We start from the raw sequence: 26,803 nt of genomic DNA, 5'->3' as shown, positions 1-26,803 counted from the left end.
TTTTTTGTTTAATTAGAATCTATTCTTTCATTTATTCATTATAATAATTATTTTTTAGGTTTTTTTTTTCACTTTTTCCAAGTACAACTTTTTTCATTTTATCAAAATTTCTTATGCATATTAATTTTTTACTTTTCATTTTAACTGATACTTCTTGCATCCACATTCAGGAACTTATTACTCAGGTAAAATAAAAGATGAAGTCTGATATTGAAGTCATACTTTCATCAATACAGAATCATAAAAATGTGATTCATTGATTGTTCTTTTCATAATTTAAATATTTTATAATAAAATACAAGCATATAATACAAATAATAAAAACTGTCAGCTCATTCCCCAGCTGTTAATAAAGAAATAGCGTACCTGATATTTTTTCATGCAAATCAATTTTAAGACCTTGCAATTTAAATTCAAAATGTTTTCCTTGAAATAATTATTCTGACTTATTTTTTATTTTGTAAGCAAGATTTCACCCCCTCTTTTACACAGGTATTCAGTAGGTATTAAACAATTTGTTACTTCCACTCTTGAACCACATAAAAATATAATTCAAGCATTGCTATCACTCTATTAATAATAAAATAAAAACAAAATTTTAGTGTATCCAAAAATATTTTAAGAAATGAGCATGGAGCGTTGAAAAAATTGATCTAAGTCCTTTTCAAGATTTTAGAAGAGGTGGAAACATACTGAACCTATTGCAAAGCAAGATAGACTGATTTTTATACTACTTACACCTCTTTTACAACAATTTTTACCTTCTACTGTGATAAGTGACGATCAGAACTATTACTATATAAGTTGGCTAATTATCATAGGAAAAGTCTTGGGTAATAAAAAAAATTAGGTGTAGTATTTGTGGAATGAATATTGACATATGGTTTTACCAGTTTAGTCATTTAAGTAATTTATTGTAAAATATTTTACTAATACACAGTTTTTGCTTATTTCATGGCATTATGGAAGTCTACAAATAACTATTTTAATATCAGTGATAATAGTTATATTTGGATCTATTATATCAAAAATAAAACATTTTTATCATTATTTTCACTCATTCTTTAATGTATGACTAACATTTAATATGTTGATATTCTTTACTTCCTTGTTAACAAAATAATACCATTCACCATGTTTGAATTTTTTTTAAAATTGTTTCTGAGAAAATTGTGTTTAAAAAATATTTCTGTAACTTCTGAGCCTCTTACAGACAAAATTTTGTTGGCATCAAAAAACATAGAATATCTGTTCTAAAGGGACATTTTTTGAAAATTTCAAAAATTGCTTGATGACGTTGCAGAAAAGAGTACCACAATAAAAATCAAAGACTTTTTCTTTATTAGTGGCAGGAAAGTAGTGGGATAGCCTCTATTATGGGTGCTGCACATTATGTAAAGAAAGAACAAGCTGTGAATCTAGTTTTATAACTTCTCACTGTTGAGATTCAAGGTTTCAAAATCAGGTTTCATCTTTCATTTTATGCACTATAATTGCTTAAAGAAATCATAATTAATAAACTTGCTTTTATTTTCTTAAGATCAATACCAAAACAATAAATTTTTAAGATTTTTTGATCAACAACAATATTAAATTATTATTTTATTTTGATAATAATACATACTGCAATGAAAATTATGTCCAGCAGCAGGTTGTAAGAGATTAAAATGTGGTGGTAGATTTCTTTGTAATGCAGCAACTAAGAATAAATCTAGCTGATCTTTCTCACCAGGATTTAGCCCAAGCGTCTGTAAATAAAAATAACAGTAAGGATAGTGACTACAGAAAAATAAAAAAATAAAAAACTCCAGAATCATCCAAGTGAATGGTTATCACAATTAAAAATCAGTTATTACAACCAATTGTTCTGGAACGCTGTAAGAAATGTACAAGCCACTTACAAGAACTAAGCAACTTTAAAGCCTATCGCTGGGTTGAATGAAATCTCTTCCAGCATACAGTTACAATATTAATTTAATCAGCATCAGTTCACTGATAAAAATAATTATGAAAGAATTGTAATATATTTAAAAACAAATTATTTTAATAACTCTAATTCTATGATTAGAAAATTACTGTTAATATTATTATTTCATCTCATCTTCTTCATTAACATTCATGCAGAAGTAAATTTACAATAGTTATTCAATAACACAATGATAGAATCACTTTTCCTTTGTCATCATGAATTCAAAATGTAAGCTTTAAAATATATATTTTAGCTTTGTTGAACAGCAACAATAAGCTGTAAATAGTATCAGTAAACTTATATACATTAGAAATAAATATTGTAATAAAAATAAAACCTTGACAATAAATTAAAACATTACAAATCCAGTTATGTAGCTTCATAGTAAAAGTTTGACCCTACAAGTTATAAATTTTTCTGTATTTATATTAATAATTGTATATTTGATAAGTGTATTATTTGTAAACAGAAAATTAAATCTTTTTTTTTTTTTTAGTAGTGTAGCCTTTAATGAGAAGTATTTTTTTTGAAGCAACAGAGCAAAATGTAAAAAAATTGATAAACTCATTGAAAAGTGTGCTTCAGTTAGCCTGACGAAGCAGTTGCATGAGCATTCAGTTTAGAATGCCTTAATTTAAAGGGTTAAAAATATATTTTATTATCTTAAGAAAGCTAAATATGTTTCTGTTCTGAACTGAAAGGTTTAGATAAAATTTAATAATAAATAATTCTGGCATAAATAATCTATTCCTATAATTTATTTTATAATGCATTTTCCAAAGCAATGTTGAGGATAATATAAAATTACTAAATCCAAATATCTTAATGACTACTCAAATCTTAAAGATTACTCAAAAACAAACTCATAAAAAAAAATTAATTTTTCATTTATTATTGCTTACTTTTAATTTTAAAGAAGTGAGGATTTTTTGTAGATGATTGATTCACCACATAATCTTGAAGCTTGTATATGAATATACAGAATGGAAATTTTGTATCATATTTATAAAAAATGTCACTTTGAGTTTTAAATCCAGAACTGAACCTCCCAGATAAAAGACTGAGACCTTCCATTCCGTCACAGAGGTCTATAGTTTAGATGAAAACATAATAATGTTTATGTATTCTTAAGTCATATGGATGAATCACAAAATTACATAAAGTAAGATTAACATATTAGCTTTTCTAATTATGTGGCTGTCGTCATTGAGAATACAAATGACTTGTAAAACTGGGAGAAGTCTTTCTTTGCGACATTGGTGGAAGTGAACTCCAAAACACAAACAAAATATATGTGAGTTGGAAGAAATTCAGGTTTAAGAATACAACTTGAAATTATTGAAATTGAAGATAAAGAATTGGTAAATGGTAGATAGAGTTTAAATACTTAATGGTAATACTGAAAAGTAAAAATCAAAAGATTTAGAAATAGATCACTTAAAAATCGTAAGTGAAACCTGCATCCAGAACTGTCTTCAGCATTAACAAATGGGTAGCAAATAATATCATTGACAAGGATAATTAAGTAATGTTCTATAACAAAATTAAACCTATTTTCTCATATGGAACAAAAACATAGGTACTAAGCAAAAAAATGAAAAAAGACTGCCAGCTTTTGAAAATAAAGTACTAAAGAAAATTTATGGTTCATTTTGTGATAATGGTGAGTAGTGAATGAGAAAAAATACAGAGCTGAGAGAATTGTACAAGGAATGTACGTAGTAGCACAGGTTAAAACATGTAGTCTTAGTTAGCTAGAACATATAATAAGTAAACAAGAGAATTTATGATTAAAAAAGTTATGTAATGGCAATTCAAGAGTGATGAAGACCAAAGGGATGTCCTAGACTGAAGGGAAGAGACCAAGTCCTTAGTGATCCGAATAAATTAGAAGCAACAGAAGATGAAGGAGTTCATTGAATTATTTGGAGATGGCTAGTTGGTGAGGTCCAAAACCAACTGAGGTTTGCATGTCCAGGAAAGTAAATAGGCATATAATTAAACTCTCTTTGTGTTTCTAGATACAGGACTGCACTTGTAAATTTTCCAGTACTGGAACTTTTGATTTTGTAATGTAACATACTTAAAGAATATGGTTTGATTTGAATAACATTTGATTTTGTAATGTAACAGACTTAAAGAATATGGTCCACAACTATAGTGGCTGGCTACATGACAATGTTATGGCAAATGTGCACTCATTTCAACGTTTAGATTGATTAGAAGCAAAACGTACCTTTTTCATATCAAATGTTTAACTGTTTTTTGTGAATTAGATTTTTAATAACTTTGGATATCAAAGCCAAGGATCATTTTTGTGCAGTTTGATTTTTATTCTTTAGTTATATTCTTTAATGGCTCATAAACTGTTAATATTATATTAATAGAATAAAAGTGAATTCAGGATTAGGAATTAAATCAAATAATTTTAATATCCACAAAAAACACTTAATGTTACTAATATTTGAAAAATTTAATAAAGTATAAAAAGTTTTTTTAAAATTGAATTGGTCCAGTTTTGTTAGGCCCATATGTCCAAAGAATACAAAAACTTAGCAACCTCCAAAGTGGTCGGTTTTGCTTATCTCGTTCAGGTACCACCTGCAGTTTGGTGTTTTTAGAACCATGTTTTTAAATATGACTCCGGGTCATAGTTTCTCAAGTTTAGGCCAAGTTTGGATTTGCTAGATGTGTACAAATGGGTCATTGACTCACAGTGCTTACTCAGTATTTTAGGATATATTCAGGCAATAGCATTGCCCTTCATCACTACCATTAAGGAATTGATATCTCTCATTAAGAAATATGATAATAATGAATACTTAACGTTAAAATACAACATAGGCCAGTCTTTAAATTAAAACAAACTTTATGTAAAAGGACATTTTTATTTCTACCACAAAGCAGTATTAGTTCCAATGTGGAACTAATATTTTCATTTTTTTATTAGTTTATTTAATACATTTATTTTCAAAGATTCTTTGTTGAGAATGAAGTACAAGGGCGGTCCAGAAAGTAACTTACGTTTGTGTCTAGCGTGAATATGGGTCGAGATAGGGCCACCATCTTGGCATCAAAATTTTTCTACACTCAGTACGCATCAAGCTGTCGTAGCATGTGGACTGTGATTTTTCGACTTTGTTTGTTGTGAATTATTGAAATGTGTGCTTCAATAGAAAATCCCACAAGCTGTGAGGTGCGATCAATGATTAGGTTTTTACTGGCAAAAAACCTCAAACCAATTAAAATTCATCTGCAACTTTGTGAGGTGTACGGAGATGGAATAATGAGTGAAGGTGGAGTGAGACAGTGGTACATTCAGTTTAAAAATGGTCGCACCAATGTTCATGATAACGACTGCAGTCGTCAGCCTAGCCTTGTGACTGTTGAACTAACAATGAAAATCAATGATAAAATTTGTGAAAATCGCCGCATTACGATTTCAAAACTCTCACTTCATTTATCCCAAATTTCACAAAGTTTACTGCATGAAATTGTAGCAGGGAAGCTTGGTTATCAAAAAATTTGTGCAAGATGTGTGCCAAAAATCGAAGGCAGCAGATTTATACAGAGAAGGAATTGAAAAGCTTGTGTATCGTTATGATAAGTGCCTCAATTTAAATGGCGACTATGCAGAAAAATAGTTTAAGATTGTCCCTTTCAAATGTATATAACAAAATTTCTTTTTTTTTAATTGGTTGGTTTTTTATTTCAAAATGTATATTACTTTCAGGACAGCCCTCGTATCTTACAACAGATCTGTATTACTTGTTACAAGCTCAGTTGTCCTAGCTCAATCGTTACTATAGTACTAGAGGTTTCCTTACTGTTGAGACAGTGAGTTGAATGTGTTGTTTGTCACAGAAAGCGATACATTAATTTGTTGCTTTACATCATCTCTCATCTTTCTTATCCCTGAGATGCATCTAAACAAGTACAATTAGCTATAATCAAGGGCTGTTTCTATGAGAATAATGTATTCATTATATAATCAGTCCCTGTGATGACCAAATGAAGATGACACTTTTAGGCTGAATATCACTAACATTCCACTGGGCTTAGAGTGCTGATATGCAACAGTATATTTGGGTTGGTAAAGATGGCAGTGGGAAAACCACTTCATTCCTCACTCTCTTTAATAAGATTGGAATGGTACATGTTTTTCTTGAGAATGGCTGTAACCTATTTGGATGTGACTTATCAGGTCACCTACAATGATTGCAGTTACGGTATCTAATATATAGACACAATAGGGTACTTCAAAAGATAATGTATTACTACTTCTACTCAACGCAGCTGATGTACATGATAGGTTGAAATCGAAAATTAAATTTTTCAGACCAAGAATGAAAATATTGTTTCCTTATCAAGGATTGTTGTAATATAATGAATGTATTCCCTTTTTTATAAGAACATACCATCAAAGCAAACAGTTTGAAGCTTATCAAATTTGTTCTAATAAACTGGTGATTAATATGTTTATTTATTTATATTTACCTTTATAGGTTATAAAAGATTTATTTGGGTGTGTATGTGAATATATATATATATATATATATATATATATATATATACACAAGTTTGCATATGAAAGTGTGCACACTCAAAATCAATAATAAAAAATACTTCACTGAATCTATATGAAATGTTTTACTTTCAAGTGAAAGCTATAAAAACTTTACCTGTCTCTGAGAAGTTTTTTCTTATGACATAAAATAATTTCACGTAGCCAGCTCAAACAGAAAAACATAACTAAAAACCTAATCTCTGATGTTGTAGATGGTCTAAACATTATGAGACAAATTACTTTAAATTCAATAACAAATTCTACATACAGTGTAATGGACAACTTATGAATTCACCTATCTCAGGCATATTAACTGAAATATCTTTACAACAAATTAAAAAAAAAACATTCATTATATATTTGTGTGTCTGACACACAAACAATTAAATATTGATTAATTTATGGAGGTGTATAAACCTGAAGAATGCACGAAAGAGAGATCAAAAAGATTAAAAATTATAAATAATTTAAAAGGAAATAGGAAATATCTGAAACTCAGTGGTTTAGCTAGAAATAAGGAAAATGGAGATTCATGATACGAAGAATATACCTGGGGGCAGTTAACCATAAAATAGTGATACAGATTTGTTTCCTCCAAATGTAATAAGTTCTTCATGAAACAAACAGAATGTAGTGTTTCACGGTGTGTCAAATGACTCAATAAACCCACTTTCTCAAGCCACCTCATTGAAAACAATCCTCATCCACAAACATTAAAAATTTTACACACAATCAGACATAACTGAGCAGCTTGAAGTGAATACACATTATGCAAACACAATTAAAACATAAAACTAATATTCTAAATGAACAAAATAAATTATATTACACATACTCTTCAAACACATAAACAAGGATTCTTCAAAACCAAAATCAAAGACCTCATCCAACTGCAATTTAACACTTAGTTTTCCCAGAAGCAGTTATTCAAAAATTCTTAAATTCAAAGAAAACTATCTCAGATAAAGATAAAGCTTTTATAACAATTTGAAGTAATGTTTTATTTTAAAAATTGACTATTTTAAACTAAATCTAGTTTAATACATTATTTTCAAAAAATAGACTAGACTTACTTGACACATAAATTGTAGTGGATTGTCTGATGACCGAAGGAGTTGATCGAGTTCTCGCATTCGACTTTCACATTTGACAGGTCTATGACCCAAAGGTTTCCCATTTTTCTCAACAAATACACTTGCTAGTGTTGAAACTTGTAAACAAGTTGCTGAAATAGAATATTTTAGAAACATTTTTTTAAAAAAATTATGAGTGACATTGATTTACAGTTAATGTATAGGTACTTACTTGAACTGCAGAGGAGTATAGGTTATAATAAATAAACATAAATGATAACTATTTACGCCACCTGTTGCAGATATCATCTGGTAACTTCAAATTAGGAAGTTTAATTGATTCTAAGTTATCCAATTCAGTTTTAGATGTATCATATCACTCCTTATTTACTTTATTTTCTGCTCCTAGCTACAATAAAAACACTTTGTAAACTAAATTATGATGTAAAAATTTAGTTTATATTAGCAAAAGGCTCATACTCAATTGCTACATCAGCATTGTTGCTTGCTTTTAATTTTTCTGAGAAGGTACACAATTTACAATTATTTATTAATAAAATTTATAAAAGTAAATTAACTGACAAAGAAAAGCAAGACTCTATTTTACTCAACCTTTTGGAATTTTTTCTGTTTGTGACCTACTCATAGCCAAATGTATTTTTGAGTTTTATGACATTTTTCCGTTATATTCTTGCTAGTGTACAGAATGACATATGTGTAACAACTTTTTATAAACATTTCTGTTTTAAAATGGCAATCAGTACATCTGTTGGAAAGAGCTTGAATTATTACTCTCATCAAGTCTCCTCTGATGAATGTTCTTTGGACATGCTACCAATATTAGTTTTGTTAATATTTATTGAATATTATGTACTATAAAAAATAAATACTATTAAAGAACAAACAAAATAGAATTTTAAAAAATATCATAAAAAAATTGGATCAGTGGAAGTACCTCAATAGTCATCAGTCAGTTACATCTGTTGTCTCTGGAAACAATGATTACATATTTGCTTATAAAATAAAATTATATCTTTACTTTGGCTGAACCTTTTGTAATCATTTATGAAAGTGATTTTATTTTGAGATTATTTTAATTTCCACATTATTAAATGAATTTTATTTCAAAGCTCAATTTGATAAATTCAGAACAAACCGTTCACAGTATTATTTGGCCACCCTGAACAATTGTTTTGAGTGAACAGTCCATACAGGACAGTACCAAGGCATTGGCAATAGGACATTTGCCAAGGGCGCAAAAATTTGAAGGGTGCTCGGAACGTGAAGCATCTTTCTTACGACGTAAAATAAAATGTAAACAATAAACGAACGATTCATTTATTAAAGGTTTTGTCCAAAGCTTAGACTTAAAGGACTGTAGTGGGCACCCAATCATACAGGTCACTGTTTTTTTAATCAACATTATTGTTTTAAACTAAGTTTAACTATAAAGTCAATAATATAAATTAAAACATCTAATAAATAAATATTTTATATTTATATAAAAGTCAAATTATTTTAATATTACATTGTGCATTTCTGTACATAGAGCCTTGTACTCTTCAGAAAAAAAAACTCATAAAAACCATGCAATTTTATTTATAAAATGTGCTGGATTCAAATATTAAACATCATAGCAACTATTTATCACTAAAAATTCAAAATGAACTTAAAAATCTTTCAACTTCAAAGGTACAACGGGAAATCTACTATCGGCAGCATACCCAGAAATAGACAAAAATAAGTTCATAAATGAACTGAAATGTTTTAAATACCAAATAAAAAATTTATTTGAAAAGTACAGATCCGAGCACTATTTATCATATGCATATTTTGAATATATACTGAATGAATCGAATTTAGAAGAATCATATTCAAGTATTGTACAAGCTATATGCATATTTCTGATAATGCCAGCGACAATAGCCACAGTAGATAAAAATTTTAGCAAATTAAGAATAATCAAAAATTGTTTGAGATCTACAAGTAATCAAGATCGTACTTCAGATTTAAGTCTTTTGTCAGTAGAATATAAATTAGTGAGTGGTTTGAGATTCGATGATATTTCACTAATTCAAAATTAAGAAAAATAAAACTGTAGATGCATTTTTTAATTTAAATTTTAGGTATGAATAGTTAAATTAGTAACACAAATAAATGTTTTATTGTAAATTTATGTTTTACATTTTTATTGTTTTAAAAAAATCTTAATATTGTACAACTTATTTTTATTGCGATAAATAATTTTCTTAATAAAAATAAGATTGATTTAATTAATTATGTTTTTGCCATATAGCTATTTAAAAAAAATCATGAAGGCACACCATATTTGATATTTGCCAGAGTGCCCAAATCATTGATATGGCTCTGAGTACATACGTTCCTAAATTCACTCCTGAGGACTGTCTGGGAAAATAAACTCAATGGCAAGATATGATGTCTACAAAAAATGTCATTATACTGCTTTTGTAATAAATATAACTATATATTTTCCTTGATCAATTTTTGAGTTCATAAATTAAAAGATGATATTTTTATTTACTTCAATCTTATGTATTTTCTTTTATACCTTTTATTTTACCAGGGAAGAGGGTAAGGAAATAATGTGTTTGGATGAAATGTTTCTTGTTCACCTCTTGTAACTCCAAAGCTGCGAAGTGTTTTTTTTTATCAAATAGGTAGAACTTTTTCATATCAATCATTTGAATTGCACTCACTAAATGAATATCTGAAGAAAATAAAATGACAGAGAGTAGAAACATTTTTTTTACTTCAAAAAACCAAAATTGTTTTGAATTTTTTAATGTTTTTTTTTTTTTAATCAAAAAATAAGAAATTTATATAAGAAATATGGCAGGCAGAAATCAGTTTTGGATATTAGATGATAGTAGTTTACCTGGCATAGTGAATTGTAGTGTGTAAGGATTTCTTCGTTTCACTGAATTTGCTTCTAATCTCTGACCACTTTTGTCAATAGTTATATGAATTTTATCATTCACTTCGAGCGGTTCATTAAGAAGAACTATGAGTTTACTTTGCCCCTGCAAAAATTACATTTTTATTTTGAGACTATTTCTCAGAACAAATATAATGTTGTTATACCTAATTAGTAAGATCACAAATAATATTAATTGATATTATTTTATTAGATGAAGAAAAACATTTTCAATCGCTTGTTAGAATTAAAATTGCTCGTTGTAGTTAATTACTAATTATCTTTTATATTGTTAAAAGAAAATTATCATTCATGTAACTTTCAATGAGAATTTTCTTCTTTGTGAATTGTTCTTTTATGTGGATACTACACGTTCTGAGCACATCCTCAGAAACAAATGATTTGAAGTTTGTTATCCATGATAATGGCAGAAAATATTTTATGTTACAAAATGTAATTAATTTCTTAAAGACCAACTCACTAAATTTAAAGTATAGTGGCAGGTCTTTGTTCAAATGAAACTGTTCTCAATTACCTACAGACAGCTCAAAATCCATGTTACAAAAATTGATATATTTTTAACCAACTGCAATAAAAAGAGAAGGTTTTCAGATGTACACAAATAATTTTTTTTCAAAATTTACTCTTGATACTGATTTCTGATTCTTTTCATACTTTGTAATCGAAGCAATGCTAGTGCTTTTGTAAGTTTCCACAGATAACTTAGGTGGAGTATTTCTTAAATGAAAAATTGCATTGTCTAGATAATCAACTTGGTGATACCTTTAATTTTTTTTGTCTCATAATTATTTAATATTGGACAATGATAGCATAATGATATATACCTCTATTTTATTTTCATATTCAGAATACTTTCAAACAAAAATTTAAGAAAAATTAGCAGGTAACCTTATGGTAAAAAATGATATATTCCAGCACAATGAGAGAGCTTTAGCTCATGCATACTGCAATAGCACTTTGTCATTTCATTGCGTACGTTTGCTTATTATTTCAAGATGAAGTAATTAAAAAATAATAATACAGCTTTCAAAATTCCAGCAAGTGATATAGAAAATGAACAGCAGAAATGATATAGAGACCGCTGGGTCTCTATATAATTTCTCAATATTTTTTTCTCATCTTTAACTTGATACAAGTTTCTTGTCCTCGGTAAAGAATTTTGCTTTCTTAAACAAAAACTATTTTGTTAATGCTATTTTGTGGAAACAATTTGAATATCATATATTATATTTAACGATACTATGATAATCAAATATGAAGTAATGTTAATAACATATTTATAATAGAAATATCTTTTAATCATATACAGATCAATATCGGTTAAAAGACTTTTACTAATGTTATCTGAAAGAAACTTACTGCACCATCACCACTACCACAAGAACTTCCTTAAGAGGATAAAAAAGGATCAATGAAATCAGAGTATTTAGTTGAAATTAAACCTTGAATGCTCATAAAAAATACAGTTCAAATTGAGAACTAATTACAAGGAGGAGAGGATCCCAATCTCATCCTCCTCCTTTTGAAATTGGTAAAAAAACATCTACTTTAGTATATGCCATAGTTAAGTATCCCATTAATCAACTACATTTTTATTTTAGTGCCACTAAAAAAATATAAAGTTTTATCAAGGCTATTTTAATAAGTAGTCGAATTGTATTATAAAAACAATGTTTTAAGAAAAATGAGAGTCATTCAGAAAGGAAGTTATTATCTGTCAATAATAAATTTACCTTAAGCAATAGAGAAAAAGTATTTACTTGGTTCTTACAATAAAACTTTGCTTATTTTTATACATGGTCACTATTTTAATTTGACACTTATTATATCACATCTAATCTTAGCTGATTTCATAGTTCTTCTATTTTATCACAAAAGAAATCCACCATTAATTTTGTCAATCAGTTGTTGACATCAAAAATTACTACTAAAATGACTACAGTGTAAAAATTCTTTTAGTTTAAAAAATAAATGAAAATCACCAAAGGCCAATCTAAGAGCTGTTTGGTGGTACCTGAATACTCACTAACCTAACTTTTGAAGCAGGACTTGAGTTGCTGCAGCCAAATATGAATGAGCGTTATCATAAAATGTTGCAACATTTTGTTTTGTACTGTATAATGGAGCCAGTTAAGATTTTATATCATGCCTGTGAATTTATTATGTTTTCCTGCTTATCATAAAATCATTAAATAATGATTTATTTATTATTACTTGCTAACAAAGGTCTGGAGACTATCTTTTCCTAGAATATGCTTGCTATCATTTTCTTTGTAGAGTTTGATTTACTTAATTGGTTTTGAAGGTACTCAAGTTTGATGCTGCACCATTGATTGTCATTTACTTTTAGTATTTTTATGACAGATCTGTGCCATCATCAGAAATGGCATTTATGATTAAGAAATTAATCCCCATCTCATTTGTATCATGAAATGTCAATGCCATGCCCATTTCCTTTTTCTATTCTTATTCAGACAACAGCAAAGGAGTCCATCCAGTACAGTTTTTATATTAAGAATTCTCACCAAGTTTTTGTTGGACTGACTTTAAAATCTTGTGAAAAGTAGCTGTGTAATTCATCAATAATCAGTCTATCCTTATGAATTCATTGTCGATTTTTGGTTCAGTTTTGTAGCCAAAAGTCACAATAGACGATCATCCAGAACATTTTTTGTCATTTTAACTTTAAAATTCAATCTTTCTTCATCAAATACAAAACATTATTTTCTCATGTTCGATTTATTCACAACCTCATTACTATATCCTTCTCCTTTTCACCTAAAAATTTCTGTAGGATGAATTTTTTCTGTATAAGTCAATTAAAATTTCATATTTTGAAATTTTCTATCTTTTCACTATGTTATTTTAAATACTCAGAGAAATAGTAATAAAATATTTACAGTTTCAAAAACTTGGCTCTTGATGATTTGAGTGGGTTAACCTTTGCACTGATGATGAGAGGTCACTTGTGCCTTCACTTTGTGAAGAATCATAAAGTTCTTTCATGACTTTCATAACCTTTTCTACTCATGAAAATAATGGAAAAATTTCATACAAACATTGTCCTAAAATGCTTTATTTATGAGTTACGACTAGTGAAAGACTTCACTCGGATTTCAGCTACCCAAGTGAAATGAGGTCGTACTGAAATTTTTAGGGACTTAATTAAATTAGAGAGAATTAGTGATTTCTTTTGGATTTTGACCTGAAAAATTGAATAAAAGGTCTCAGAACTGTATCTGCAGTTTTTGAGAAATCTGGAGCAAAAACCAACAAGTTGAGGTAAAAATCCCTGTTTTTTTTATGTTTGACATACAACAACTTTGTTAAATGGATAATTTATACATAAGACTTGTAGAAAATTTAATTCTGAACAAAGTGGTATAAGACAAGTTGAAAAAAACAGAAAAATTTGAACAACTTTATTTACAAAGAACACACTAGACTAAAGTGCATTAGTCGTACCGTTTATAACTAATGTGCTTATTTTTACAAGTAAAATAAAACTGTAAGTGCCTTCCAAAACAAATTTCAAAGTGCCAACTTAGAATTATTTCAAGGACAAGTAGGCAAATTATTTATTTATGATGATGAATCTAAAGAAAATAACGTTCAGTATACTAGCTACAATAGTTATTAGAAGAATCAACTTGAAAAATCACAACTTCTAGTGCTGTATGTCAACGAAATGAGATTTATTGTATGTTAACTATCCAACAAACTCTTGAAAAAACAATTGTTGCAGATGACAAAGTTGAAATGGTTATCTACCATGTTGAAGCTATCTGCTTCAACAACAAATGGATTAAAATAAAGAGCACATATGAATTATGTAAGCACAGAAAGAAATATATATCAAAAATCTTGCAAGTTTAATCCTTGTTTTCTGTTTTTTATGAATGACTTGAGTATTTCACATCAAATTTTATCAACTTGAAAACTAACAGCAATTGGAATAAACATGCTTTGCAGTTGAATAAATGGTATACATTTACAAAAGACAAATGATGTAATATATTTATATATATATATGTACCTCTGAACTATTAATTCCAGTATAAGCACTGTACTTTAACTGTAAGCACAGTATTAATACATCTCTACTCACATTAATCATACAAACAGAGAATCTTTGCTATATAAATTGACTAATTTACAACATACACTCTAAGAAAAAAATAATGACTAAAATCTCATAGGATTAAATTTTTAAATGTAGTTAATATGTTTTTATTCCATACCACTTTTACTTTCTTTGGTATCACTGAAAAGTATGCTTTATTTTCATCATTTCTTATCTGGTTGATTGCTTGTTGTATCTGCCAAGAACGACTGAGAATATCCATTGCAACTCCAAGGAAATCCCCCACAAATGTTGGGTCTTGATCCTTAACTACCACTTTACGCCATTCATCAAAACACAGCAAGGCTAAAAATGCATAACATATTTTAATAATAATAGATGCTATATTTTAGAGCCATAAAATGTTATCCTAATCATTTACTTTATAATTTATTAATTAATATGACACTTCTTTATAACTAAATAGACCTGTACAATTTTCCACAATTGTACAGTTGTATGTCAACTATGTGCACAGTTAGATTGAGTTAATAAATAACGCAGAATAAAAGAGAAATTAAGATGAAGATTAGAACAAAATATTATTAGACACCTTCCAGGAACGAAATGAAATTTATTGTATGTTATCTATCCAACAAACTCTTGAAAAAAACAATTGTTGCAGATGACAAAGTTGAAATGGTTATCTACCATGTTGAAGCTTCAACAACAAATGGATTAAAATAAAGAGCACATATGAATTATGTAAGCACAGAAAGAGATATATATGGTAATAATTATCTAATATGGTAAAAATTGATGTGAAAACTAATAATAATATAAAAATCTTAGCAATCAGTCATTAAAATATGTATATTAAAGTTTCTGGTTTAAAATCCCCAGGAATTCCTATTCCTAGAGTTTTTCCAGAACTTACTGGGGTTTACTTTGTTTATTATATATATAATATTAAAAAAAAATTAAATATGTTAAACATTGAATATTGTATACTATGATACACATAAATTTAAAAATACAAATCTACCAAAATAATAAATTCAAATAAACTTGCCTTCATCAGTTACCATTATAATAAAAAACAAGAAAAATACATTGAAAATTGGGACAGATTAGACATTTTTAGATTAATTCAATAAGTCCATATATTTTTCAAGCTCTTGCTTGGAAGATATCATTAAACCAGTGAAATGAGTAATGACCAACCACTCACTAAAAAGGATGCTTGCTTTTGGAGAAGTACTTGCTATTTAGAGTCATCTAAATAGATGATCCTATTTAAAACGTAAACCATACTTTATGATATTAGTCCAGTTTAGCATAGTATTACAATTTATATATATATATTTTTTTTTAATTTTTTCATCATGGGTAAAATAACTCTTTTAAATTTGATAAAATGTTAAAGACTTTTTTTAATTAAATCAGACATTGTGGATATCCTTTAAACTGCATAATGTTTCTTTTTTAATTGTTTAATGAGAAGGGTGAATCTCTAAACAAAGCTGACCAGCCAAGAAATTGGGTAACTATCCCAGTTATCAGGTTGCTCAGTTCAACCCTGCTTTCTTATAATTTATTCAGCATTAGTCTTTTTTGTCCTATTAATTCATAAAAAATTGGATTTTTGGAATATTGATCAAAGTTGCCAATAAGTGTATCTTTTAAATTAAATATTGATTTTAAAACATTCTTAATTAATAATTATCATAAAAACTAATCAAATTGAATTTTATGTTGGTTGATACTTTCAGCAGCTACACAATTTTTTTACATCTGTAGCTTAGCTGGTAGGGATACCTACTGATGCATTAGATCTGGGTTCAGTTCCTGATGTAAACTTTATAGTATTTTTTATATATCAAATTATCCATTCCTTATTGGTTAAATTTCTTTAGGTCTAAGTTAAATTTTCTCATACAAGTACTGTGAAATTTTTGGATTCCTATTCCAAAGACAATTAAATATATTACATTTACTGAAAAAGTAGATCAAATTTGAATAGTGATTACATTTAATTAAATAAAAAATCTTATCGAATATTTTTTAAAAAGAACTTTCTTTTATCCTACTAACATTCTTTTCAAAGAAATTAAAATGTAAAACAATGTTAAATTATGTTCAAAGTATATAGTATACTATTTTATCTAATTTTGTTACAAATTTGAGATTCAAAAGCAGAGCGAAAGAGATAGAATTATGGAGAACATTTTATATTTTATGGATTGTCACCTGAACATTAGTAAAGAGTGACAATTTCAGTATAATAATATTTGACATGTAATAAATCATTTTAAAATTATATATTTTTCTGTTTTACAAATTAATATGTTTAAATACTGTTGCTATTCTGATAAAAATCTTGCCACAGAGCAGTTTTTAAATTTTTGAAAAATCCCAACACCATTATATTATACATTTTTTATGTTAAATACTATTCTAGGAAGAATTAAAAGGGTTATTTAAGTGTTAATTAGTAGTTATTTTAAAATATTTAGCAGTGTCTTGCACATTTTTACTTTTTGTAATACAATGTCAATGTTATTTTACGTTTTCTTGGTGTCATAGTGAAGTAATTTTATTTAAATTTTTGTAGATAAATCTACTAAACTGCAATATTTATTTTCAAACGAGTAAGTTTTAAGAAATTATCAGTGGCAATGATTTTTATTGTTTTATTTTGGAGATATAGAGTGATAAAATATTTTAGAAAACAGAATTTTAGTAAAGGTTTTAGCATTATAATCTTTTTTAAATTACTTAATAAATCTAGAGAAAATGGTTGTCATGCTTACTAGAGCATATTGGGATGATAACAGAGAAATTTTCAGACTATTATAATAATAAAATAATGCCACTGGGAGTGTGTAGGAAGAGGTAACTGATAAAACTTGTGATAAAAGACAGGATAGACAGATAAGAGTTGGGTCAACTCTGCTTGAGAATAAGAGGCATGGAGAAATGTTGTAGTGTTATTGGTTTACCAGCTACCAGTCACACAGATAATAAGTATGAGTAGGTACTCATATTTAAAAACATATTACTCATATTTGAAAACAAATAAAAATTATTAAAGTAGGTACTTTAATAATTTTTAATTGAAGGAAAAACTTTTTTCCTTCAATAAAAATGTCATAATTACAATTTTTTTTATTAATATTAATAAATGTGATAAAATAGTCTAATACCTTTGTATTACAAAACTTTAGAATGATATGTTAACATAAAACAGGCACTTATTTGAACCTAGTGGTAAATAACATTTTTAAGCAAATATTTTGTAAAGAAAGCAAGTAGAATAATATGAACCATAAAATATAATACAATGCTAAAATTGATAAAAAAATATTGATTCATAAATGATAAAAATTTAAAGATAATATTTATTATCTTATAATTTCTATAATTAAATATTTACTGACTAAATACCTGCTCTATGCTGAATAGTGACAGTGTCTTCGGAGACCCCAAGCAACATGACTATAGCACGGCCAGGTTGAAGTAAAGTGGTTAGAACTGAGGCTGGACCAGGATTTGCATTAATTTGTTCTAAAAACCCAGGACACAGAATAATAATTTGAAGTCGAGCTTTAGCTAGATGATCAAGTTGTGTCATTGTTGTCATACCTAAGAAAACATCTTCCAACTTAACACATACCAACCTGAAAAAAAGTTATGAAATATAATTAACAGGTTACCTGCCAACGAATAAATTTTTTTCATTGTTTGGAATTCTTTACAGAGAGCAAAATTAACATGATATTATTTTTACGACACCAATATAGGAATCAATGTCTTTTATTTTTAAATGAACCAAAGATTTAATAGTTATGCAACTGTTGGAGCTAAATGATTAAAACTTAATGACAATTTAAAATTTTAATAATTAAACAAATTAACACATGGAATAACACCTGTGTTTTTATACTTTACTATCTGACCTTTTAATTTTAATATCAGTCTGCTATGAGAATCTACTTTTCTAAAATAAATGTACAGAAATTCGGTTATTACAAAATAAATTAAAAAAAAGAAAACTGAAGACAAAACTGACTACAAATTCAGTTGGTTGTACTTGTGTCAGTAACGGACTGGGGCACTATTTCACAAAGAAAAAATATAATAATTTTCTACCTTACAATTAATGTTCCAGTCTTCATTGTCATGAATAAATTATTTATTTTGCAGAAGTGGAACACTTTTAAGGACAGAAAAATCAACTCTGATATTAACAATGTTCATTATTCAGCCTGTCTCTGTGACAGTGTAGGTGTTAATCGTAGGTATGAATGTTGCCACCAATAGTTAAGCTCACATGACTAGTGATTTGTAATAAAATGTTCTATTACATAAAGATGTTATCAGGAAAACTTTGAGTATTTCATTTCACTTTTAATTTTCCCAAACATACCAAGCCTGGGATGCTTGCCATCCTTGAGTATGACTGTATTGTTTTTATGAGTGATCTATATATTTTATCTAGTCACCAATTAATGTATAAGAGGTACTTTGCATAAATTTTTATTTATTTTGACAAAGTATTACTATAAATTTAATTTTTTTTTTTAATATAATTCCAACTAGATTAATATTTCCTACCCTGTGTTTCTGTAGTACTTTGATTTTTTTGGGAATTAGTAAGTTGTATTTTTTTTGTTCTAATACTAAACAAAGTTTTTGAACAATTAGACAGTTGGGTTCACATCATGAGCTAACCTCAAAAAAGGGAGAAGAAATGAGATAATAAATGTAAATTATTAATTCAGTATATATTAACTGGAGAAAAAAGTATTAGGAAAGCACAAAAGTATGTTAATTTTCATCATTAATATTTATTTTACTTAAGATCTCAGTCTTAAATAATGTTTATATGATTAATATCATTATATAATAAATTAAAAAATCTGATTGAAAATAATCAGCAATATTTGTTGTGAAATTGATAGCTTACATATTATCCAAGAATATATATATTGCCTTGGCATGCCTAGAAAAATGTCTGTTCTTTAAACACATAGATCAATGCCTACACTGCTAAATTCACAGTTACTTATCTGCAACATATTTCCTGGACAAGCAACTACTGGAGGGTGAATGTACTTTTTATACTGAATTGATTAGGATGAACAAATAAATAAAGGATTTATTTAGATCAGACCAAAACTACACATTATATAAATTACAGAGGCAATGATACAGCATTCTAACAACACACATAAGAATTGCTCCATTATTTGTTGATATAATCAACAAAAACTGTGGGAAACCTTGAAAAAACTAGCATTATAAATTCATGAATAAAAGGAAATAAATAATATAGAGTGATAGTGATGCAACTATGCAAAGAAAGTAAAATCAGTGCAGGATTAAATGACAATTTTAATGTTGTTATCTGAAAAATATTTAAATATAATACATATTCCAATACATGTTAAACAAGTACAAAAGAAATTAGATTCATCTAAGACATATTAAAACTCCACAACAAAAAAGTTTTGTGAAAGAAAATCTTTGAATTTTGTAGAAGGAAATTTCTTTGATTTAATATTAAATAAATTGGTTGGAAGAGCTTTTGATCCCTAGTTAAATTAGTAAAAATATAAATGGAAGTATAGCAGGATCTTGTTTTATAGGCCAAAGTATTATGCTGCATAATATAAAAATAATATAGTTCTGTTATCTGATTTGATAAAACATTCACTTTTATCATTTGATAAAAGTGAATGTTATTATTTAAGAATAAATGGACAAATTATACCATTTTGCCAAAGGTAACATACTCATAGAAGTAAATACATAAAAGTATTAGAATAGATTAAAAATTGGTACACATGAAAATCAAATTTACTGGCACCAAATAAAAATCTGAACTTATTTTTTTAACCTGAAAACTGTCAGAATTTTGAAGTTGGCCCGAGGTGAAATTTTAGTCAAATTTTTACATAAGAAAACAAAGTAAATATTTACTAATGATGACATATCTAGGTATTGATTAAAATGCTTCAAAATAAAACAATATATTTATTTCTTACTGCAAATGAAATCAGTCTGATTAGCCAAGAAGATTTATTATTTAACAGAACATTTAAAAATTTATCAAAAGCTTCAAAATGATTGTTACTGTAAGCGGGTATACTACCCATGCAAATAATGAAAAACATTTTCATACAGTATATCTGTGTAATAAATATTGTTGTTAAAAAACTGATCGTTTAAAATTCCTTTTATTGGAAAAACTACATGTACTTCTAGATTTAATACATTCCCAGAAAACTGAATCCGCTTACTTGTTCAGTAATTAATTTTCACCATAATTTCGGAAATGAATACTATAGATCCCAGAGTAGTTATTACTTTGTACCACCAAAATAATCATCAATTGAAAAATCCAACTTGCAAATAGTTGTATATAGGGTTTAACAAGGCTTCCAATAACAAAAATATTTGACCACATGCAGAAGTATTTATTAGAATATGCAGTTTATGACAAAAGAAATTGGCACCTATATTTTACTGTATAGGAAAGAGCAACAGTCATGAAATGTGATTAACATACACTTCATATGAAGAAATATGCATTAATTTTTAATGAGCATAAACGACTCTTCAAGTTAGGTCCATTTAATTTGATATTTTGTAATACTTTACTTATTGGTGAAACATGCACATTCTTTTCTTTTTTTGAAATTTGTTAACATTACTTCAAAACAAGTAAAAATGTTCTTTTTTGTATAAATAACCTAGGTAATAAATTGACAGGGTCTTGAGTAATTCACCACTAGACGTTTTTCAGTTTTATATATCATACTTATGTTTCACAGTTGCTGTTTATTCTTATAGCAAAAATATTTGTAAGAAGTTGTAGAAATTTCCAATCAAGCATTAAAATAGTTTTTTTTAAGTAATAATAAAGCATACTTAAATGGTGGACGATTCTGTTCTTTAGAAATTTGCTGAAAGCACGATGTCAAGTATGTAACCCAAAGAGCGGCAGTTTCACTGTGTCCATAAGACAGTATCATAATATCCAACAGATCTTTGCTCTTCATTCCTCCTGAAATAAATCATGAAATTATAGAATACAAATGGAGTAAGTAAATGAAAAAAACAAGAATATCATAATTAAAATCTTCTAAAAGTAATAAAAGGGTATACATTTACGATTATAATGTCAAATTTAATCCAAATTACAACTTGAATAACTAGAATAAAGTACAAATATAGTGACAATTTAAAATAATTCATTTATTTATACTTTAAATATTATAGTATCAACACTCTACACTATTTGCTATAAAATTCTGAAGGTAATGTTAATAAATAATTGCTTTGTCTATTGTACATCATAAAATGGGAGAGATATAATTAAATTAAATACAACACATAATAATAATATTAATATTATCTAAAACAGTGGTGGTGGTAATAAACATCTTTAAAAATTAAATCTTTTATTGAACTTTTAGATTTTCATTGGTCTTATTAAATATATTAATTTTATTTTCTAGTTATAAAACATCCTCAATTTTCAATCAACCTCTTCTATCACTGTGCGCAGTGATTGAACTCCATTTGCATCATCAAATTCTAATAATAATTCGTAATTCTTTTTTTTCAATTTTCATTTTATGGAAATTTATAAAAACTACCATTATTTTAGATCTATACAGTCTGATATACAGGTTCCTAACTCCAAAACTGCTATTCACACAAAAATTTAATCTGCCCTGAGAATTAAATTCTGAATCAACTCAATAAAAAATCCAATTTGTTGATTTTTATAATTGATCAGTAATGATCAATGTATAAAAATATCAGGATGTTGAATAAAAAAAGGAAAAAAAATTAGTTTTAATAAAAATTTTGTTTTATTTATTAATTATTATTACATATTTATTACCAATAATTGATTAACAAATTTTACACTTTATCTAATTTGGATTTGTTAATAAAGAGTTTACCTCCGTAATATTTTTAAGGAATTCAGATTCCTTAAAAAGATTTTACTTCATACTTAATTAACATGACAGGAAAGAAATATTTCTGTAGAAAAAATTCTACTACTTGTACATAACAATATATACTGTATAAATAAATAAATATATATATATTATTATAATAATATATTTGGTTTATCCCTCTGTAACTTACTGTAAATCATTAAAAATATTTTTTTATTTTTGCAGAAGTACTATTTATGTATTGTTTTGAGCTATTGTTAATCAACTAACTCTATTTTATTGTATATTATTCATGATAATAATTTTTAACACTTGTTGAAATCAATGACAAAAGTAACAATTACTTAAAAATTTAGAAGCTGAAAAAATTAAAAGTAACCAATGTAAATAAATGAGAAATTTTAGAAAATACTACCATCATAAAATGGAATACAGTAACTGAAATGGAATTTACTGCCCAAATAAATTAATTGGAGAAAGAGCTAATGTAGATAAAGTATATTAAAGACAAAAGAAAATAATGTAACCAGAAATTACAAAAAAAAAAGAAAAAGAAAATAGTTTTGCTTCAAAATATAAAATATGTTTAACAAAAATTTATTAACAAAGATGCATTTTATAATCTGATAGTCATCTGGTTAATGTGTAATGGAGTCAGGCAGAGTGTTGCTCTTGCCTTCATTTGTAAGAGGTAGTTACTTTGAGTAAAGTACTTTGAGACCTAGCTGAACCAGATACATCTTAATGTAATGAATTCCTGACACAGCTTTTCAGATATTATTGTGCTATTTTATTATAGTTAAATAGTACACAGCCTGTAATCTAGAAATGTAATGCTACAAGAATATGCAGTACTCTAACAAAACTCACATATACCTACCTATAGGAGCTGAATCAACAAAGCTACTGGAGACATGAAAAATACATATAAATAACCAAGTGCCTTCTTTGCAGATCAACAATTTGAATGCAGAATTGAAAAGTTATTTTTAATACTACTGGTACCTCAATTCTGTCTCTTAGCCTGTATTCTGCTGTTGGGTTCTAATTAACAACACATTCTGGCAGATAATTCAGAAAATTAATAAGCTAGAGACATACTCACTATACACTATCTATAGACCCATGTCAACAAAGCTGTACTAAATATATAATATTTACAATTTACCAGAAGATTTATAAAACTAAATTAACAACAATAAAAACACTTAACTAAATTTTAATAGTAATTTCATTTCTAGTCAACTGATTTCATCAATCAAAATAGTTTCATTCCTTGATATAAAAGCAAATCACATAAACATGTTAAGGTATTCCATTGAAGATTATATTACAAGATTACATTATTAAAAAAACATTGAATATCAAATAAATCTTTTCTTATTGTGACAGGCTACTCACATTTTTTTTAATGAACTTCTTATTTTTTTATATTACAAACTCTGAATACTATTTAATTGACTTTTATCTTACAGATGACAGGCTAGTTATTCATTTATTTATTATTTATTTAAATTACCAATAATTTAGATAAATACTAATATGTTAAATTTGTTATATCTAATGTATGAGCCTAAACTTTGTTCTCTTTTAGTTAGGTTTATTGCTGCAATATAAAATAATAATATCTTTTGAAAGACAAAATTCCATAATCTAGGACAATATTTTCTGTTTATTTTTTAATTAATAAAAAATTAGTTAATAAAGTTACATATACTTTACTTTATACTTTCTGAGAGAAAAACTGAATATAACAAACAATAGATGGCAACTTCCACAACTTAGAAACTTCTGTGAGAGATTGGTAAAAATAGCTACTGGCAGCATCAAATTATTATTTACCGAGTTATATTCTATTTACAAGTTAAAATTAGATTTTAATGTTTATAAATAGAAATCAAACACCTTTTCTCTTTCATCATCATAATCATTATTATTATTATTATTGTTACTATTATTATTATTATTATTACTATAATTATTATTTTTATCTTGGTAAGAGAAGAAAAGGAAACACCATGTAATCCAACAAAAACGTTTTTTAATTTTTAGTCATAATTAATTTATTTTTTAATATTATTAGTTACATAGATGTATAATATGTAAGTATTATTTTAAGCATATAAATTCAAGTATAACAGTATTCAGTGTAACGGATTCTAGCAGTATAATTTAAAAAATAAAAAAAGATGTTTTCATTAATTTTATATATTTATGAAAATAAAACTGATTTCAAATAACGGCTTATTATTTTAAAAATGTTTATTTCAAGAATTATGATTGAAAAAGAAGTAAAAAACTGTATAACCTTCACGCGTATAATTTTATTGTTAAACATTAATAATTATTATTCTATAGTTAATAATTTACCTTCGCAATCCAGTAATGTACATTCATGAATGTCCCTCATCTTTCAGAATGGCCGAATAATAAACACACACATCAACAAATAATGTAACACTTCAAATAAGAGCTTAAGTGTTTTTTTTTTTTTTTTTTTTTAGTTTATAAATTATTATCAACAGTCACTGACAGATACACAAATACAAATAGGGTTACCACCTCAATAATCATTTCTTTCATTGTCAGCTTCGTTTAAAACAGAAAAAGAATTGTTAAAAACCAAAAGAAAATAATTAAAACTTAAACTACACATGTCTATCAAATGTTTGTAATAGCTAACTGCAATAGTTATGTAATATTAATAGTGTAATATACTGTATATTTTGCTTTAAAATGAAAAAAGTAATAATTTTTATTTATGTATTTTAAACATGTGAATAAAATAACTAAGCTACATTCTCATTGTATCAAATTAAATGATTGGCAAGTATAGTACCATGAAAAGTTAGATCTAATTAAGGTTCAAATCAATGAAGAAGAAGAAGAAGGAACAAAAATGCAACATTTCAGTTATTATTTTTTTAAATTTTACTGTTGATTATTTTTTATAGGCCTATTTTTATATTAATCATTATAGTATATTTAGATAAAAAAATCAGGCAAATACTTATGTTCAAACATCAAAAAATCAGTTTCATATGTACTTTTTTCTTTATGAAATCCTAGTTTTCAGTTCTCTTGTAGGCTTAGGCTTAAAGCTGCTTCAACACAATTTATCTCATTAAACCGACCGACATGCTTATGTAGAAAAAATATAACGTATATGGTAAAATTAATCTTAATAGACCTTAAAATTCTTTAACACACAATTAATATAGTTCTCTAATATAAAAATTGTCTTACATACCCAACTTATGTTTAAAAAAAATATTAACATAAGCCGGGTTTAATGAACTGAACTTCGGATAGGAAGTTTAATTATGGGTGTATACGTGTGTGTCACTCAACTGTTATTCTTAAATAAATCATTACAATACATAACTAAAATAGAGGTATAATAAAATTTATTAAGGATATTCGTATTTAATCATGTTCAAATTTAATGGTACGTATGGTTCTACAAGAAAGAAGAACACCAATAAATGCTTTCAAATTGATATCATAATTTTTTTTATATGTTAATTATTTCATTGTTTATTGTTTATAAAAAGAAAGAACAAATTATTAGACTGCTACATATATTTTTTTTATTTTAAAATCTATGATTAATGGGTTAATTTAAACATTTAAAAAATGTAGCTTCTCTAAATGTGTGAATGTGTGTATATACATATATATCCATGATTATAGTGTTTTTTTAATAAAGTTGCCACTCTGACAGCATAAGGTATGTAAGGAGTTAACAATAAACTAGAAAAAGAATTCTTCATAAAAAATTTTTTAAAACAATCACAAGGCGAACAAAAAATATTTATAAAACTTTTTTTTAATTCACATTATGTTAACACATTCACATTTATCACTTTTGAATATTAATGTTATGCAAATTTAAAATTAAATTTTAAACATATTCAAGGTAACTATAAAAAAATATCATTATATGTTATGATGATAACCTTATTCGAAGAAAAAATAAATATAATAACAACAAACTACAGTGAGACTAGTGGAGAAACATTTCAATACAACTTGACACCTGGACACCTTCTAAGCGACTCGAAGACTGGCGCCCTCTGACTGGCCGGAACCGCTAAACGTGATTGGCGGAGAGATCGACCGGATGAACAGTTACCGGAAATGCGACCCAACACGTCCGATAATCGCAATACATGGAATCATTGTTAAGACAATGT

At 26.9% G+C, this 26,803-nt stretch overlaps 1 protein-coding gene and 1 long non-coding RNA gene across 5 annotated transcripts in view; one reads left to right on the top strand and one right to left on the bottom strand.

The window, feature by feature from the left end:
• Positions 1-10,150, top strand: part of LOC142321623 (uncharacterized) — a 39,830-nt gene extending 29,680 nt beyond the window's left edge. The window contains exon 3 of the long non-coding RNA XR_012755683.1: positions 9,906-10,150. This is a non-coding gene — a long non-coding RNA (uncharacterized LOC142321623). The remainder of the gene's footprint in view (positions 1-9,905) is intronic.
• The window catches only part of stumps (DBB domain-containing protein stumps), a 276,278-nt gene that overhangs the window by 43,841 nt on the left and 205,634 nt on the right, over positions 1-26,803 (bottom strand). For 3 of the 4 annotated variants that reach the window (XM_075359839.1, XM_075359846.1, XM_075359864.1), the window contains 6 exons: positions 21,565-21,700; positions 18,076-18,308; positions 14,807-14,994; positions 10,506-10,650; positions 7,610-7,761; positions 1,625-1,748 (listed from right to left, as the gene is read on the bottom strand). In XM_075359839.1, coding sequence (XP_075215954.1) covers positions 1,625-1,748; positions 7,610-7,761; positions 10,506-10,650; positions 14,807-14,994; positions 18,076-18,308; positions 21,565-21,700 — 978 coding nt within the window. Of the gene's footprint in view, positions 1-1,624; positions 1,749-7,609; positions 7,762-10,505; positions 10,651-14,806; positions 14,995-18,075; positions 18,309-21,564; positions 21,701-24,977; positions 25,197-26,566; positions 26,698-26,803 lie in introns of those variants that run through there. The other variant, XM_075359856.1, reaches the window with a different exon arrangement.

This window comes from Lycorma delicatula, chromosome 1 (genome assembly GCF_047948215.1).
Source record: "Lycorma delicatula isolate Av1 chromosome 1, ASM4794821v1, whole genome shotgun sequence".
NCBI classification, from domain to species: Eukaryota; Metazoa; Arthropoda; class Insecta; order Hemiptera; family Fulgoridae; genus Lycorma; species Lycorma delicatula.
The sequence above is the reverse complement of the archived record's forward strand: the minus strand, read 5'-3'. Positions and strand labels throughout refer to the sequence as shown.